This window comes from Psammomys obesus, unplaced genomic scaffold (genome assembly GCF_907164565.1).
Source record: "Psammomys obesus unplaced genomic scaffold, mPsaObe1.curated_primary_1811, whole genome shotgun sequence".
Taxonomy (NCBI): Eukaryota; Metazoa; Chordata; class Mammalia; order Rodentia; family Muridae; genus Psammomys; species Psammomys obesus.
The window spans coordinates 28,165,381-28,185,167 of NW_026587216.1; the positions used below are offsets into that span (position 1 = coordinate 28,165,381).

At 38.2% G+C, this 19,787-nt stretch overlaps 1 protein-coding gene across 4 annotated transcripts in view; it reads right to left on the reverse strand.

The window, feature by feature from the left end:
- CUNH8orf34 (chromosome unknown C8orf34 homolog) overlaps positions 1–19,787 on the reverse strand; it is a 375,048-nt gene that overhangs the window by 258,426 nt on the left and 96,835 nt on the right. For 2 of the 4 annotated variants that reach the window (XM_055603372.1, XM_055603371.1), the window contains exon 4: positions 3,833–3,961. The exons of the other annotated variants lie outside the window; for them this stretch is intronic. In XM_055603372.1, coding sequence (XP_055459347.1) covers positions 3,833–3,961 — 129 coding nt within the window. The remainder of the gene's footprint in view (positions 1–3,832; positions 3,962–19,787) is intronic. 4 annotated transcript variants of the gene reach the window in all.

A 19,787-nucleotide genomic window follows, 5' to 3' on the forward strand; every position in this document is an offset into this window, starting at 1 on the left:
CCCTGCTAGGCCACAGAGGAGAGCTTTGCAGCCAGTCCTGAAGATAGCTGATAAAACAGGATCAGATGAATGGGGAGTAGGTCCCCCCCTATCAGTGGACTTGGAAAGGGGCAGGGTGGAGATGAGGGAGGGAGGGAGGGACTGGGAGGGAATGAGGGAGCGGGACACGGCTAGGATACAGAGTTAATAAAATGTAACTGATAAGAAAAAAATAAAATTAAAAAAAATTGCTACTCTATACATTAGGGCAAATATTTCACTAAAATTAATTTCATGCAATTGTTTTTAGATTCTTTAATGTGCCCAATTGAAAATAAAAACTCATACATGTGACTTATCTTACATCTCTATTGTGTTGTACATAGCTGAGCCTGTTGTAGGCTGGTCAGTAGCTCTGACAGGCGGAGCAATAAAACAGTTCCCTAAGACTCATGCATGTGCATTCTCTCTCTCCTGATTCTGAGTAGGAATACTGAGTATGAAGAAATAGTTGCCTCTTGGCCAGATTACTATACCATAGACTTTGAGCAAATAAGCAGATTAACCCGTGAAAGCCTGGACCTAACCAGGTGCACTTCTTCACCAGGAAGAAGGTGAAGCTTTAGCGAGATGCTCAGTGTCCTGTAAGAAGTAGCAAACTACCCAAGAGACATTTCCTCTCCCTTTCCTCTGCTGCTCCTAGTTCCCGTGGTTACTGCCTCTCCAGATTACCCTGAGGCTTTAAAGACGCCCACCATGGACTCCAGACAGCAGAACTCAGTGAGTGGTCTAAGTGTGTGCATGTGTAAATGTTTGTGACCTCCTCAAATTCAATATGTTAAAACCTGAAATCTAGTGCTACACTGGTAAGAAAGATGTGAGGCCTGGAAATGATTATGGCACAAAGTCTCCTCCTATGTCATTAATGGTATTAGTGCACACATAAAAAAATCCCACAGAGCTGCCTGACCCCTCAACCACACAAGGATAGGCAAAGAAGGAACTAACTGTAAACAACAAACAAACAAAAAGGAGTGCACTAACCAAGGATTAGCTAGGACCTTAATCTTGGATTTTGCAACATTTAGAACTGTGTATGTTCTAGGGGGTATACAATCCACCAGCCTGTTGTGTTTTCTTTCTTTCTTTTTGTTTTTTTAAATTTATTTTTTTATTAATTACACTTTATTCACTTTGTATTCACCCATTAGGCCCTCCCTCCTCCCCTCCCGATCCCACTATCCCTCCCCCTTCTTCACGAATGCCCCTCCCTAAGTCCACTGATAAGTGCGGTCCTCCTCTCCTCCTTTCTGATCTTAGTCTATCAGTTCTCATCAGAAGTGGCTGCATTGTCATCCTCTGTGGCCTGGTAAGGCTGCTCCCCCCTCAGGGGGAGGTGATCAAAGAGCAGGCCAATTAGATTATGTCAGAGGCAGTCCCTCTTCCCATTACTATGTAACCCACTTAGACACTAAACTGCCATGGATTACATCTGCACAGGGGTTCTAGGTTATTCCCATGCCTGGTGCTTGGTTGGAGTATGGGTCTCTGGGAAGACCCCTGTGTTGAAATCTTCTAGCTCTGTGGCTCTCCTTGTGGGGTTCCTGTCCTCTCCATAACCTACTATATCCCACTTCTTACATAAGATTCCATGCACTCTGCCCAACAGTTGGCCATAAGTCTCAGCATCTACTTTGATAGTTTGCAGGGCAGAGCTGTGGGGAAAGGGGAACCCTCCTCCACTGCTGGTGGGAATGTAAACTTGTACAATCACTCTGGAAATCAATCTGGCGCTTTCTCAGACAACTAGGAATAGCACTTCCTCAAGATCCAGCTATACCACTCCTAGGCATATATCCAAAAGAGGCTTAAGTACATAATAAGAATATTTGCTCAACCATGTTTGTAGCAGCTTTATTTGTAATTGCCAGAAGCTGGAAACAGCCCAGATGCCCCTCAACTGAAGAATGGATGCAGAAATTGTGGTACATCTACACAATGGAATATTACTGAGCAATGAAAAATAAGGAAATCATGAAATTTGCTGGTAAATGGTGGGATCTGGAAAGGATCATCCTGAGTGAGCTGTCCCAGAAGCAGAAAAACACACACGGTATATACTCACTCATATAGACATATAATTTAGGATAAACCTACTAAAATCTGTACATCTAAAGAAACTAATCAAGAGAGAGGACCCTCACTAAAATGCTCAATCCCCATCTGAAAGGCAAAGAGAAAGGACATCAAAAGAAGAAGAAAACAGGAAACAAGCTAGAAACCCGCCACGGAGGGCCTCTGTTGTGTTTTCTTATAGAGCACAACATTAACTAACAGTTCTGTTACCAACTATATACGTTCATCATTAAATACTGCCACAGTCCCTTCGTAAACAGTTTGGGGACACATCTGGAAGTATCCTAGAATGAACAATAAGGCAAGTATTCACTTGGCCACTGTGTCATTTTAAAGGACACAGTTTGATGGATATGTGTAAGGATCAGGCATGTTCTTCATTCATCCTTCTTTTAGCTCGTGTTTATAAATAATCAAGAAGCTGTTACAGCCCCAATCACTTCCCTCCAAATAATCAGATTTAGATATATAAGAATGTGTCTTTGCCATATTAATAGGATCAGGCTCTTTTCAGGAACACAATTCAATAACAAGCTTTATTGTTTTTTTTCCCCTCCAAAAGTAAATCTAGCTCAAAGCAAGGCTTTGCTAAATCCTATCTGAGGGCTTTAACTTCTTTTAACATCTTAGCTTCTCAAAGCTCTACACTGTAAAAAGTTTAAACTGGATCTAGTTTTAAATAAAAATGATATTTCTATAAATATATAACACATAAATTTAAGTATTAGTGTACTGTGTAACAGCACAATATGTATAGGTATGTGTATTATAAAACTTGGCCAAAAGTATGCCAATGGACAAGGACAAACTTTGATATTTGAAATTAGTAAAACTGTACCATCAGAACAAAAACATCTAGATTTACATTTTAGAATCACGAGCCTTCCATTGCATCAAAAGAAAAAAAATGAGGAAGCCATGATGTTATCCTGTTTAGGAAGATGTCTAAGTTGTTTTGAAGTAGAGAAATGTCTAGGTAGACAAAGAATTCTGTGAGCTTGCTTTGAAAGTCGTTAAGTACATGTGTGTCTACAAATTCAGTGCACATTCACCAAAGTACACTATCAAAATAGTTGTTGGCTTGTTGTTCTTCTTCCTGAAGAACATCTTACCTCACAACTTCACCCTTCCCCAGGGAGCCACAGTCACATCATGCTGCGTTGGAGATGAGAGGAGCAGCTCATGGAAGGTAAGTGATTTATCTGTGCTTGTCACCTTGTAGATGACACAGTGAGATCTCTATGCCTGTCCCTCAGAGCATAGGTGTTACTTTTGTTACAAAGTAAGTTCCATGACACCATGCTAGGCTCCGAAAGAAATCTAAGAAGAATTTGACCCAGTTACTGCCCTGCAAGAAGTTTATAAAGATCTACAACTCACAGAGCTGAAAGGAATGCCTCTTAGAAAGAATGATACGAAATGGTATTTTTCAAAATAGGAGAGTAAAGATGCCATTAAGTGAGCATTTGAACTATGTGACAGAAACTGTGCAGGGGTATCAGAGCCAGCGGCTCCAAGAGTTCCTGTAGCTCCTGCCCTACTGTTGTTGACAGATCTGTGCCATGGGCACAGTCAAATCTCCTTTCAAGTCTCACTCCTTTAGCATTCATCAGCCTTACAACAATGATAATGAGGACGTCAGAGATGGATAGTGGTGGATGTTTCTACTTTAACAAATGGCTCTGAAATTTAATTATTGTCAAGAAAATGAACTTACTTCGAGAGAGATTCTCAAGGGCTTTCCCAAGCTTCTTGCTCTCCTGAAGGATGTGGTTCAATTCATCAAAATCACGGCTTTGTGCTCTAGTCCTCCAGCTCCACTTATGGTGTTCTACTGACCTTGGCACTATGTTTAAAAGAAATGGTTATTTCATAAGCATGTTGTACAATGATACAAATTCACCGTTTATTGTTTGTGCAAGGCTGCACCAAGATCAATGCACAGAATAAAAAATGGTTAAGTTGGCGATGCTTTTGTGTGTGTGTGTGTGTGTGTGTGTGTGTGTGTGTATGTGTGTGTGAGTAAACAGCAAAAAGATTTAAAATTGAGTTTGAAGAAAATGTTTGAACTCAATAAATAGGAGAAAATACGGCAGCAATTATGGAAAATGGGAAACTAGAGTACCGATTTATATCTAATTACTTCTATCATTTTAAGGGAAAACAGGGGAAAAGTTTATTCTGTATAATGCTATAAGCCTAAAAATAATTACAAACCTCATCATCAGCAACTAGCAAATGTGTTGAAGATGCCAACTGTTATTTCTTCTAAAAAACACAATACTGGATGTCTATCAGTATTTCATCGTTTCTTGCAAGTACCCATAAAAATTACATTAAAGTTAAGGATTATTTTTCCTTTCAAAAATAAATTGAACATGGAGACATTATCAGGTAAGACCTTTTTCTTGAGAACCAAAGTAGGGTGATGAGCAGTAGTTGGATTCATCAAAGTAGAAAAAAAACACAAAACCTCTTGTCCACAAAAAGTGGATTGCAAAGAGAGTTGGCACTGCATTCTATCTAAGTACAAAGTCACCAACTCAAAGATCACCATATTAAATCAATTAACACATAAGAACTTAATGGTTTTCCAGCTATAGAGTCCAATTATAAGGTCCAGCCAAATTCAACCTTTGTCATTTCAAATGTTTAAATACTGCCAATAAAGATATGATTGTAAAAGTGTTCAGGGACAAAAAGGAGAAATCAGATTAACAGTAGAGTTCTCAACAGAATTATCTACTCTAAAAGACAGGAGAAGAATTCCTTTAAAAAAAATACAAAAAGAGAGTTCCTTCTAAGTCAACATTCTATACCAATCATAGATCCAATTGATATGTTTAAAGTTCTTGAGAATTTCTGTCATAAACATTTTTTTTAAGAAAGTTGTCAGAGGATGTGCTACAGCTCAATGAATGAAAAAAACCCAACATCTTAAAAGACTTGGAATTCAGAAATGGGTGAATTTTAAAAGAAAAAGGGAAATTCTTGTAACGATAGTAGATAATGGTATCAACATACAGTTAAAAATATTTATAGGTAAATAAGTTGAAAATGGAGGAAAAAGGCAAAGTACTGCAGGAGAGAGGTTTCCAAATGTCTTGAATGACATTTAAGAAAAAAAGTGGCATAAAAAGATGAGTTAGATCACATTAAGAAACCCTTGGGGCGGGGCATTAGTGATGAAGAAAGGAAGGTAATCAGGGAAGAGAACATGATTAATTCTAGAAAATACTGATACTCAGACTTGCTTGGTGGTAAGACGTTGGTGGATATACGTATAGTACTATTGATGCCGACTACATCTTCAAGCAAAATTTGAGGTGACCACGCTCCTCTGCTGTCAGGAGGAGATGAGAGCTGATGAGTGTATAGCAAAGTATGGAGATCGATAGATGATGCCTCCAGGTTTGAAGGCTAAGAGCAGTGTGAGAGCTTTAGATGTTCAGATATGTAGACTAAGAACCAAAACAAACACTGAAAATGTTACAACTGATTCCGGTTAGAGTTGAGAAGGAAGAGCGGTGGTGCCACGCTACAGCTCTGTGTTACAGGCATATGACAGAGTCTCGGCTAAGAGAGTAGCTGAAAACCATTGAGGGGGGAACAGCCTCACCAGGCCACAGAAGATGACAATGCAGCCACTCCTGATGTGATCTGATAGACTAAGATCAGAAGGAAGGAGAGGAGGACCTCCCCTACCAGTGGACTTGGGGAGGGGCATGCATGAAGAAAGGGGAGGGAGGGTGGGACCGGGAGGGGTGGAGGGAGGGGCTTATGGGGGATTCAAAGAGAATAAAGTGTAATTAATAAAATTAAATTAAATTAAAAGAAAAACCACATTTGTATCATGTTCTTCAAACTCGTGTTGGCCAGGTTTGTTACCCTGCTTTGAATACTTCCTCTTATCTGCAGTTTACATCAGCGCATCATCCATTTCCTGTAAAATCATGCATCATCAGGGTCTTCTCTTAGTTTCCAGTTTATAAATTAGTAGAATGAAACCATGAATGCTCCCAGTCCACGTCCAGAAACTCCCCAGACTGCCTCCTGAATGATCCAGGTGGACAAGCAGAAGACTAGACTAACCTATCATGACTGACACCAGCTAATGAGAAACCGTACACTGGCTTTGAAGACACTGGGCTTGAGGGGGCTCACATAACAGCAAATGTTTTCCAGTGTGACTTTACAGAGAAACTGCGATCCATTCCTTTTTATATCTGCAGCCTGTGGCGATTCGTGAATGTAATGACTTAGCTTGGGAACCAAAATCAGAACAATGGTCGCCTTAGAGCTGTTCTGATATGTAGCAGAAAGGCATGGAAATTTGTCAGTCCAGCAGGCAGCCTTGGATAACAGCTTCGCTCTAGTTTTACTGGCACACTGAAACCAGTGAAGTTTCCCTTAGTTTTATAACTCAGTGCTACAGTTAAATTACAACTTTGAAACTTTCTTAAGGAGAAATGGAAAACAGTGGAAAAGCGTCCCAACATAATATCAGCCAGAGGAGATGATGAGAGAAATTGAGGACACTGAGAGCAAGCTCAGCCCAACACAGGTGGACTTCCTTCCCTCATTTTCCCATAAGGAAGCCACTATGCCACTTAACGGCCACACAGCCACTGAGTGATTTTTGAACAGTTCCTTACAATGATCAAAATTCTAACTCACTTGATTTCCATAAGTTGTTTATGTCCATGGATTTACTGTTTCTTCCTTGTGTTCTTGTGTCTTTTTAACAATATTTTTATTTTCTGAAATTATAGTGTAATTACATCATATCCTCACTCTTTCCCTTGCTCCAGCTCCCCCATGTACTCCTTCTCTCTCTGTCTCTCTCATTTATAGCTCCTGTTCCTTTAATATATAAATTGCTTATATAAACTTAAAGTATAAGTTCACGCCATATAATGTTACCTGTATGTATATGATATACCAAGGGCTGTAAACTTGGAATTAAACAATTGGGGGCTCTTCACTGGGCATGGCTGTTTCTCTCTCTCGCAACATACCTTGCCAATAGCCAGCAGATATCTACTTGAACTTAAGATTTGCAAAATAAGAGGGAAATCATGCTTCTCGTTGGAAACCCATCCATGCAGGGCTAATGGTGATGTCATAGGAGATCCTACAACTACCGCTTTACTGAACCAGCATAGTCCCTCATGAATTTTTAAGAACCAGGTATACAAACTCTTTTAAGAAGACATGAGAACCCTGTCACTGATGAATGTGTAGAATATTGTATCTACAGAAGAGAGCCCAGGATTTTCAACCAAGAGCACTCCTGGCCTTTCCCACCTCCTCTGCCTTTTGTCTCTTATTCAACTCTTTTTAGAAATACACAATTTATATGTTTTTTTGGGATACCACATGATTTCATACATGTATACATTATGCATACTTTAAAGACAATGAGTACATCTGTGTCCTACTTTCATTTTTTCTTGGTAGTGAGAACACACAGAATGTGTGTTCAGGCTTTAGGAAATGAGCACTGCATTATCACGTGGTCAGTCCACTGTACAGTAGCATGCCACAGCCTTTTGATCCTCGCTGGACTGTAGCAGATTAACCTGCCCATTGAGATTGTTTGTACCTTTCAGTCCTTATTTCTAAAACAATAAATGTACCATTTTTTTCATTTACAGTATGTCAGAAAGTGCCCCCAATAATATAGTGATATTTTATTGGGAGGTGACTGAGGTAGGGTGATGTCTCATCTCTGCATTCTGCATCTATATCTTCTAAGCTTTTGGATATTGTTCTGACGTTCTCATTCTCTTGTAGTTATGTAATTTGTACCAATATCCTTATGTACCATTTTTTTCATCCTAAAATTTTCCAAATAATCTCTACATAGCTAGGCATGTCTGCTTGTGTATTGTGTAATAAAACATTCAAAGAGCAACTGGAGAGAGAATTCAGCAGCTGAGTTCGCCAGCTACTCTTCTGGAGGGCTCAGGTTTGATCATCAGCCTGTACACAACGGCTCACAATCATTTGTCACTCCATTTCCAAGGAATCCTATGCTGTCTTTTTGCGTCTTCAGGCACCAAGCATGCACATTGTATATGGACATATATGCAGGCAAGATACCGTGTACATACAATAAAATAATAATAAAACCAAGAATAAAAAGAAATAGAGACATATTTCCCCAAATGTAAAGAAAGGCTTTAGTAGAAGTACTAAGAGCTGGTATGGGATTCGGTTTTAAACCTAAACCAACATATTTCTCTCAGTTTTCCTAACTGGGTCATGACTATGAAGTGCCTAAAAAGTATAAGCATTTATCTCTATGCCCAGAAAATTGGTGGATAATGTCATTTTCCTAGTTTCTGCCAACATTGCGTTCACTGTGTGCCATCATCCCACTTAGTAAGTAACTAAAAAAGTACTTAACACCACATGGCAAGTACTTAACAGCACTTTGTCAACCACCACCTGTATTATCTACAGCATACAACTATTAAAAACTCATAAGCAAGCAGGTGGGCTAAAGTTGTTTTGTTCATTGCAAAATTAGTCTTATATAAATAAATAATAATAAAATATAATAATAATATTATTATTTTAATTATTATATTAAAATAATAATAATATTAGTCTTATATAAATAAATAGTAGGTCTGGAAGTAAAATTTTTGGAGTTTTTTTGCTGCTGTTTTTATTTTTATTTTTATTTTTGTATTTTAAGACAGAGCCTCACTCCAGCCCTTGCTAGCCTTTAACTTACAATTGTCTTACCTTCAAGTGTTGAATTACAGATATGAGGACTAAATAAAGGAGAGGGAGAGATTTTAAGTCTGAGAGCATCCTGGGCAACTTAGTGAAACCCAGCTAGAAATAAGAAAAGGAGGGAGGGAGAGAAGGAGGAGGAGGAGAGACGGAGGGAGGGCTGGCAAACAAGGAGAGCAGAAGAGCTCCATTGTGAGATAGAAATATAACCGAGAAGGAGAGGACTTACAGCAATCCCTACATTTTATCCTGTACATTTTATTCCTACATTTTACACACACACACACACACACACACACACACACACACACACACACACGGAGTCAGCAGCATTTTCTCATCTCTTAAAGTCCATAATTGCTAGAAATATTCACTTGAACCCTCTTCCTTTTAAAATTGTGAGCAATAACTAAGTCTTTTTAAAACTTTCTTCTTCAACTACTTTTTAGAACATATATTTCTATTTCTAAATAAGTCTTCATTTAATCATTTTTAAAAGCATATATGTACTTTACAATTTGAACATTAATTACTGTTTTTATTTTTCTACTTTACTGATCTGTATGGAATACCCATATACCAGTGTAATCCCCAAAGGAGAAAGAAATCAGTAGAAATATTAAAGAAGAAACAAGAATTGGATAAATCACACAAATACTACTGAAAAGTGATCTGGCCTGCTTGTGCTAACATCAGACAAAATAAGGTTTAATTACAAAAACCTCTGCTTCAAACAAAGAAGGAAAAATTTTGTTGGTCAAAAGGATCAAACCACCACAATATATGTCACAATAATTATGTTTATGTGTTTATGTGAACCACCTGTCCTCATGGTCTCAAAACTGATATAATTGAGAAATATCTCTAAAATAAAAGCTGGAGAATAGACTATTCCTGTCTATGAAAAATAAGAATACTAGCGAGAAATCAATAAGAATAAGACAGACTTCAACAGTTCAGACCTATAGAGCATCAGACATAACCACAGCAGAAATGAACCCTTCTCCCGGGCAAACGCAACATTCTTTAGCAGAGATCATATGTAATACAGCTGAGTAAATGTAAAAATATTTAAAAGGCTCAAAATCATACAAAATATGGTCTCTCCAGCCATGATAGAGTAACAGGAAACCAAAAACAAAACTGCTAAACACACAGTCATGTGAGAGTTAAATAAAACAAAAATGCAAACCAGGAGAGAAAGAATTCCAAGAGAAAGTGAAGGAAAGAGCACATTATAACCCTCAGTGGTGTGCTGAGAACAGGGTTCAGGATGGAATCTGTGGCTGTGTGCTCACGCCCAGAGAGAAACTTTAAGTGTTTATCTCAACGTTGTCCCCTAATTCATAATAAAGTTAAGAAGGCAAAGAAGAGCAAACTAAGCCCAATGTTGCAGAAGGTGGAAATAATAATCATTAGAACTGAGAAAAATGAAACAAAAGACTGAAAAATGATAAAGATAAAAGAATTACAGTCACCTCTTTAGGATTTAAGATAAAATAACGAATCTCTAGGAAAAGTGATGAAGAAAGAATTGAAGAGTCATATTACTGAAATGAGAAATCTATGTGAGACATTCTTATGAACCCTAAAGAAGCAAATTGGATAGTCTAGATTAAAGGAAAAAAATCCTAGGAACTCACAAAATCAAAACTCATTCAAGAAGAAAGTGAAGAGTGTCTGAAGAATTCCACTATATATCTGACATTGACTCAGTTAAAAAAAAAAAAGTCTTCAATGAATGGTTTAAAACAACCTGTCCAAAATAAGAGTCTCTCACAAATTTATAAACTAATTAACATTAAACTGTTCTTATTGTTACAGAAAATTTAAAAATAATGAACACTTTCTACCTCATCTTGTAAGACCAGCTTTGCTCTCAGCAAAGACAAAGAACAAACAGTTATACACCAATAATACTTGATGAAAATATATGCAGAAATCCTCAGCAACATAGTACCAAACCAAATACAACAGCATATTGAACAATTTATACATAAAGAGAAGCCAAGGGTTGTTTAACACAAGGAAGTAATCAATATTGTACACTGATATAATACAGAGAGATAATTGCACAGCTGTCTCAAAAAGTGACAGGATTTTGAATACATTTTCATGAAAAAAATATTTGACAAACTAGAGCTTAAAGAGAACATCCTTACCATGATAAAAGGAAAATAGGAAAATCCTTCAGAAAATTACTATACCGAATATTGTGAGGCTGAAAGATTTTTAGCCAAAAACAGGGAACAGACTCCTGTCCGTTTTTTGCCACGTCTAAATAATTTTACATGGGAATTTCTAGCTATGGAAATTAAGTAAGTAAAGAGAAATGGAAAAGCATCCCAACTGGGAAAGAAGTAAAATTATTACTGTTTGACGATGGCAGTACTCTTGAATTTAGAAAGTTATAAGAGCCCACACATACACATAAGGATAACACTATCGGGTGTATTCAACTGCCTTTTCAGCTGCCTTGAGAGGCATGCAGCATAACTTTTTCAGGTTAGAGCCCATGACTGCTGGGGCACAGTGTGTCTTCCAGTTCCTGAGAGACCAACACACTTAATCACTCAGGCAGTGAAGTGTTGAGGCCACTTGGCATTTCTCTGTATGTTCCCTTGGAGGTCAAGAAAACATGGAAACTTGACCGGACGATCAGTCTTAAACACTAATCTTTGTGTATTGGTAAAGTTTGCAAACATCATTGTACCCTGGCAACTGCAACGGTTTTGATCCTGGCAATTGTCACTATATTCTCTTTCTGATAGAGGCATAAAAAAAATGTGACTCCTCTCAATAAAACTGTCACAGCCTCAGTCTTGCTGTGGTCCCTCCAACTGGCCTGGTTTAATTTTTCATTGCCATATCAAGTGACCTTGGCCTAGTAAGTAAGCATAGGCACAGATTTTTTGGTTCTGTTGCACAGGGGTCTTTTCTGGGACTGATTCTCCAACCAAGGACCATGCATGGAGATTATCTAGAATCCCTGCTCAGATGTAGCCCATGGCAGCTCAACATCCAAGTGTGTTCCCTAGTAAGGGGAACACACCCTAGTAAGGGGAACACAGACTGTCTCTGACATGAACTCAGTGGCTGGCTCTTTGATCACCTACTCCTGAGGAGGGAGCAGCTTTGCCAGGCCACAGAGGAAGACAATGCTGCCAGTGCTGATGAGACCTGATAAGCTAGGATCAGATGGAAGGGGAGGAGGACCTCCCCTATCAGTGGACTTGGAGAGGGGAATGGGAGGAGATGAGGGAGGGAGGGTAGGATTGGGAGGGGATGAGGGAGGGAACTGCGGCTGGGATACAAAATGAATAAACTGTAATTAATATACAAAAAGTAAAAATTTAATTTAAAAAGTAAGCAAGGCACTTATGAGTGGTGCCAGGAACAGCAACCTGAAATATGGGGATTAAAAAAAGACAGAAAGGAAAAAAAGCTAAAGGTGAGGACCTCCTGGGAATTGCGCACTCACAAGTATAAAACAACAGGGGTATTCATTGGAGGAAAAAAAAAGGACAGTCAGGATGCAAGAAGCAATATTTGTTTGTGGTCATTCTGCAAAGTTTGTTGCTAGAGGGAGGAGTTAAAGCAGGATACTATCAATTGATGTAATTCCTGGAAATCATAGATTTTCAGCCTCTTCCTGAAGAGGGGTCTCTGGATCCCAGAACTTGGTCCTGGCTAGAAGAGTAATTCAGGAAGAATTAGATGCAAGGGGACCATAAAAATTTCCTAGCACTGCTCTTCAGCTTTTGGAAAGAAATGAAAACAGCAATAGATAAAAGTGACACAGTTAAAATGAAAAACGAAAGTGATTAGGAAAAAGCAGAACTAACACTGGGAATAAAAGAAAATTTAGAACCTGAAGATATATTATCTAGTGTCTCTCTCTTTTACAAGGCTGAGGTTCTCCTCCTCCTCCTTGTTCCGATTTTGCACAACCAGCTCCAGTTTCCTCTGCTCTTAAAACCTATCCATCAAGTTTCTGATAGCAGGAAATCTTTTTTTTTTCTGCTTCACTTCATCTCTTATTGAGATTACTGAAGAGGTTCCTCATCCCTGATAAGAGAATTAATTCCTTCTAAGTCAGGTTATAGGTGTCCTATGCAAGAGGCTCTGGATAGTGCTCAGAAAATGGGAGAAGACATGAAGAAATTTTCTTTTTTTCTAGTGAATAAAATGCCCTATCCTAATAACCTCATGCAAAGACTTAGAAATTACATACCCATTTCATTACTTAAGACTCTGTTTTCAAGACAGTGTTTCTTAGTGTAGCCTTGGCTGTCCTGGACCAGGCTGGCCTCGAACTCACAGAGCTCCCCTTGTCTCCTTGTCCCTGAGTGCTGGGGATTAAAGGCATGCACCAGCACACCTGACTTTACTTCAGACTCTTAAGGATCTTAAGCAGGCTTATGCTCAATATGGACCATCTACAACTTTTACATTGTCTGTCCTTGTTTCTGGGGAAATGTCCTTCTGGCTAGAGGATCTTAGAAAAAAAAATAGTGTAAGTGGGGGTGACTATTTACTGTGGAAGAAAGACTGTTCACAAAGACATCAGGATGAAGCTATTAGAAATGAATACAACACTGTGCCCATTACTTTTGAAATGTTAACAGGAGGAGGCATACACAGTGATACACAATCAGAGCATGTATCCTTCTGAATCATATGGACAAATCAATGTTTTGGCTTTACAGGCAGGGCACGAGTTGGCAAAAGAGACAGAGGAACTTTGTACAATTAGACAGGGACCTGACAAATCATATTAAGGTTTTGTAGCTTGTGTTTATCAGGCAGTCTGATGGCTGATGGTGAGGATGGAATGCTTATTGTCAAATAACTGTCATATGAGAATGCAAATTCTGCGTGCTCAACTGCCAATAGTCCTTTAAGAAAAAAAAAGAGCTAGTAATGCTTACATCTGCCTCTGTGCTGATATTGGGCCTTCATATACTCAAGGCTATAGCCCTTCAACTATTGGCAGTCATTCCACAAGAATGAATTAATGAATAAATAAATAAATAAATAAATAAATAAATAAATAAATAAATAAATAAAGGCAAATAGTTTAACTTCATGTCTAAAGGTTTTTTGCTACTGCCTTAAAGAGAGCTAAAAAGCTCTTCCCGCCTGCTTTTATTATATATTATACAGAGGGTATTTTGATTTATACTAAAAATAATAAACTACTAAAAGTTCTGTTTACAACAGTAAAAATTGGATTAACACTTTAAATTTGTATTCCTCATTTAAAGAATTTTTGTTAAATACTTTGGTTGACTTAGCACTGGCTTCTGCTCTTTTATACCTTTGTAAAAATATTTAAAACTAACAATGCTCCTACATACACCTTTAAGCCTTTTCACAAATTTTGCCAGCAGTGTGATACAGCCTGCGTCACAGATATTCCAGATGATCCTCAATCTTTTGTGGAAAGAGCTAACAGACAACTTAAACACTTTTTAAAATTAAGATGAGGGGAGTATGGTACCATGGTTACTCCTCAAAACATGTTATCTTCTATATTGCATACTTTTTATTTTTCAATTTGGGTGAGGAGGGTCTCACTGCTGCAGAACATTTTTCCGCCTCCCCGAAAAGATCACAGTCATGGTCCTTTGGAGGGAATTTATGTCTGGCCAAATGAATGGTCGGGCCCCAGTAATTCACTGGATCTGAGGCTATGTCTGTGTTTCTGCCTCAGGATGTTGAAAACCATCGTGGACACCTGAAAGGCTGACTGAAACTATGGAAGATGGACAAAGCTTCCAAAGTCTGCAGTGGCTATACCTGAAGAAAAGGGAGAGAATGGGGTTGTCAAGCCATGAAGAACGATTCTGCCTGCCAATAATGACTCAGATGAAGAAACTAGTCAAGGAAACATGGAAGCTTTATAGGACAATTACTCTTAGACATTAATCTTGTGTACCTGTAAAGTCTGCAAACATCATTGCATCCTGAAAACAACAACAATATTGATTCTGCCAATCGTCAATAGATTTAAACTTCATGACCATACCAGGTGACTTTGGCCAGGAAAGTAAACACAGGTACTTAGAAAAGTGAATACTCAAGAGGTAATTTTGTCTCTACACACTAGCAACAATAGCCAGAAAGGAAAACATGAGTGATAGAATCTAAAAGAATAAAATATTTAGGACTAAATGTAACATTTACTCCAAAATCAACCAAAGACATAATGAAAATAATTATAGGTAATCTAAAAAAGAAAAAGCCAAGTAACATTTCCCACTGAGAGCTTAAAAACTCCTTGTTTTTAAGTTCAGCACTTCCCCAAAGTAACCTGTCCATTTAACGATGTTGCTGAGCCTGCTCCTTTTGGGTAGCATCACTACAGCCATTTCTGTTTCAGACCTAAAAGCCAAATCATCTTCAGCCTGCTGCTGATACAGAAAAAAAGAGAGTCCCTGTACAAGGTCATGAACACCAAAAACTGACCGTCATGTTCAGCATACCCTGTGGCCTTTCTACTCCTAGAAATTCCCTAACCATAAGCACAGCTGGCCCTAACTGTAAACATTACTCGGACCAATTACATTAAAGGTCAGCTAAAACTGTTTGTCTAGATAGAAAAAAAAAAAAAGTTGGGTCAGAGATGACTACCCTGTTCTACTGTGTCCCTATCCTCTCTCCCCCCCCATGTAAGTTAACTGGGGTTTTCACCCTTTAAATATGCAATACAGCTTTCCCTCAAACACTGGGTTCACGTCTCCAAACTGACCGCCTCCCTGACCTCAGAAAATAAAGCTTTCATTCCAAGCTTCGTTATTGGAAGTGAGTTTTCTCCACTTCCACCCCAAACCCAACTATGTTACTATCAAAATTCCATTTGCCTTGTTTACAAAGAAAAAAACTGCTTTTAAAATCTATTTAAAATTTGAAGTACAGAGAGCATCAAAAATAATTCCAAAGGAGATTAAAAAATATAGAAAAACACAGTGTTCATATGCTCATACTTACAAGTAAAAAAAAAAACATGTTATTAAAAAAACTGCAAGTGTATAATTTATACATTTTAATGAAACAGAATGGTGAGCAAAGAATAAAGTCATCCTCGTATTTATAGTTAGCTGCTGTTCAACAAAACACTAAGATCATGCACATAAGAAAGAATATTTTCAACAAATGATGCTGAGACTATTGGATAGACACACATAATTGGAACTGGGGCTCCAACCCCATTAGTTACAGAAAGGAACTTAAGATGTAGCAATGGAAGGGAGGGAAGGAAGGAGAGTTCTGATAATCTTAAAAGAGGAAAGACACTTTTAGATAGCATACTAAAACCACAAGCAAAAAGAAAAAAAAAAGAAACTCACACAAATCAGTTATAAATTAAGGGCCTTGTTCATCAGTGAACACTGTCAAGAAAGCAAAAAATAACATGCAATATGGGGAAATACCCACAGATCCCGTATTCGATAAGGGGCTTGTGTCAGGATGGTAAAAAGAACTCACTCAACTCAAGAATAAGAGAAGTACCAAAACACCCAACACTGGTCAAAGATATCAATAATCATCTCTGGAAAGGCACACAAATGGTTGAGAAGTCACTGAGATGTCCAACCAACCTGGCTCTCAGGCGAATTCAAGTGACAAGAAACTAACCAAGAGGGAGGACTCTGCTAAGATGCTCAATCCTCATTCAGAAAGGCAAAGAGGGTGGACATCAGAAGAAGGAGAAAACAGGGAACAAGTCAGGAGCCTGCCACAGAGGGCCTCTGAAAGGATCTATCCTGCAGGGTATCAGAGCAGATGCTGAGACTTATGGTCAACCTTTGGGCAGAGTGCAGGGAATCTTAGGAAAGAAGTGGGAGGTAGTAAGTACTGGAGAGGACAGGAACTCCACAAGGAGAGCATCAGAACCAAAATATCTGGGCACAGGGGTCTTTTCTGGGACTGATTCTCCAACCGAGGACCATTCATGGAGATAACCTAGAACCCCTGCACAGATGTAGCTCATGGCAGTTCAGTGTCCAAGTGGGTTCCATAGTAATGGGAACAGCGACTGTCTCTGACATGAACTGATTGGCCTGCTCTTTGATCACCTCCCCATCAGGGGGGAGCAGCCTTACCAGGCCATAGAGGAAGACAATGCAGCCACTCCTGATGAGACCTGATAGACTAGGATAAGAAGGAAGGAGAGGAAAATCCCTCAGTGGATTTGGGGAGGGGCATGCATGGAGAAGGGGGAGGGAGGGTTGAATTGGGAGGGGAAGAGGGAGGGAGCTATAGGTGGGATACAAAGTGAATAAAGTGCAATTAATAAAAATTTTAAAAAAAGAATGAAGTGCCATTTCATACCCACCTGAGGTGGGTTTTCAATGAAATAACCAGCACTGATAGTTACAGCATTGGCATATTGCTGATAGCAATGTAATGGAGAAATTTCCCTAGTAGGTGCTCCTAAAAAGCTATACACAAAATTACATATGGCGTTACAATTCCATGACAATGTATTTATGCAGGTATCAGAGAATTCTATTGCAGTAAAATTTATGTATGTGTGCTCATAGCAGCAAAATCCACAATAGTCAAAAGGTGTAAGCATTCAGAATAGACATGAAAAGATGAACGGATGAATGTCATATATCCACATAAGGGAATGCTATTAGGATAAAATTATCACTTGCTAAAATGTGGATGGGAAACAAGAGCTTGCTAAATGAAATAATCCCCACTGAAAAGGTCACACTTGTAGAATTCCAATTACATTATTCCAACAGATAAATCAATAGAGACAGAAATCAGGTAGCGAGGGACTGGTGGGAGACAGGGATCTTAGTGAGTACAATACTAACTTTGGTAGTGGTGAAAACGCTTCGACTCAGGAAATGAGGCCGTATACATACATACACACACACATACATATATACATACTGTGATTGTACTAAATGCCATCGAGTTGTGGATTTAAAATTAAATTTTCACACACTAAAGTCTCTTAGAGTAATTTGGTATTTCGTGGCCACAGAAGTCTGAACCTCTGAAAATAATTTTCTTCTCATTCAGGATGATTAAAGAAGGGTTCAGTTGTGTTTCCTTTGGTTTTCTTGGTGATGTCCAATGTTGAAGAAACTTTTTCTGTTTTATTCTTTAACCTTGAAAAAAATGCCATTCCAGCACTCTTAATTGTGTTGAATTGATTTATTTGTCCATCGTTTCACCAATATCAAATTATCTTGAGGATCATAACATTTTAAAATATTACTTCAATTTCTAGAGTAATGCTTATTGGAGATTTGGATAGAAATTATGTTTAAATTTCATCACAAATTAGCATGTTGACATTTTAACAATACACAACATGGACAGAGCATATTTAGCCAATTGATTTACTTTACCCCCCTCAGAAATGTCTCATAATTTTCTGAATAAACAATGTGCGCATTTTCCCTTAAATTTATTCCTACATATGCAGTGTTCCTTGATCGTATTGCAAATGTTATCTTAAGACATTATCCAATTTACATTGTTGTATAAATACAATTGTTGCTCATGGATTAACTTTTCATCTAGTGGCTTTGATAATTTTTCTAACTAATCTTGCTTTATTTCTTGTACAGTCATATACATTATTCACCTTTACAATAACGAAGTCTATGAATAAATATGTTTTATGTGCTCATTTGCAGTTGTGGGCTTTTTATTGTCTGATTTCATTGCCTGTGACCTCCACTATAATGAATGTTATAAGCACTTATTGAACAGAAGTTTTAAACACTTGTTCTCAGGCACAAAGGAAAAATATTCACTATTTGAATGAAAAATATAATATTGGAGGTGAGATTTTTAGTTTTTCCTTTCTTAGACCAAGGCCATGTTCTTTTATTACTATTTTAATGGTAGTTTTGATCATAATGGTTGTATTTTTGTCAAAAGCTTTTTTCCTTCTATTATTGAAGAGAATGTGTAATTTTTTTCTTAATCTGCTCATTTTTAGTTTAACATGAATGGCACAAATTAATTTTGGCATGTTACATAAATCTTGCATTTCTTGGATGAAATATATATAACAACTTATTGCTCTTTTGTTGCAAGAGTTGGATAAAATATTTCTGCTTGTAATGGTTAATTTAGTCATTTTGTAATTGATTAATGCCTAAGAGATTATATTATATGCCCTGGTATGCGTGTGATAGATTGCATTTATAGAGATTGAATAGATTAATTCATTGGAGGAATAAAATCATTGCAGCATCATTAGGAGGTTAAAAATAGGAGTTTGGACTCATCAAAGGGAACAGGACCACTGAGGCCAGACTTGAGGGCCACATCTTGCTCTGTCCCTTCCTCTATTGCTTTGTCTCTGCTTCTCCTCTGACATGATGTGAAGAACTCTGCTTTACCTTGCCCTCTACACAGAAAGGGAGTGGCACCTCTGAAATCAGGGGTCACAGTAAAGTCTTTCTCTTTTCAGTTATTATACCAGGCCTTTCAAAACAACAACGAGAAAAGCAGACAATACAGTGTTTATGTTTATGAGGGGTATTCTGATATTCTAGCTGAACTGCTGGGTGATTGTCAACTCTACGGGATCACTGAAAAGACAGGCCTGTGGGAATGTCTGCTGGTATTCAGATTAGTTTAGTTAAGGTAGGAAGACTCCAATAAATGTGAGCCGTACATCTGTTAGGCTGTGGTTCCTGACTTCAAAGGAAGAGAGAGCTAACAGAGCACCAGCATCCATTGTCCCCTGCACTCTTCTCCGATGCTTCATGACCAGCTTCTACCTCATGCTCCCATTGCCATTACTTCCTTCACGTGGCAAAATCAGATCTTTCTTCTTTAAGTTGCTTTTATCAGGTTTTTCATCACAGCCACAGGACACCTAACTAATACAGGCATCCTCATCCTGTTCCAGCAATAGTGTCAAGGAGGTCTACTAAAAT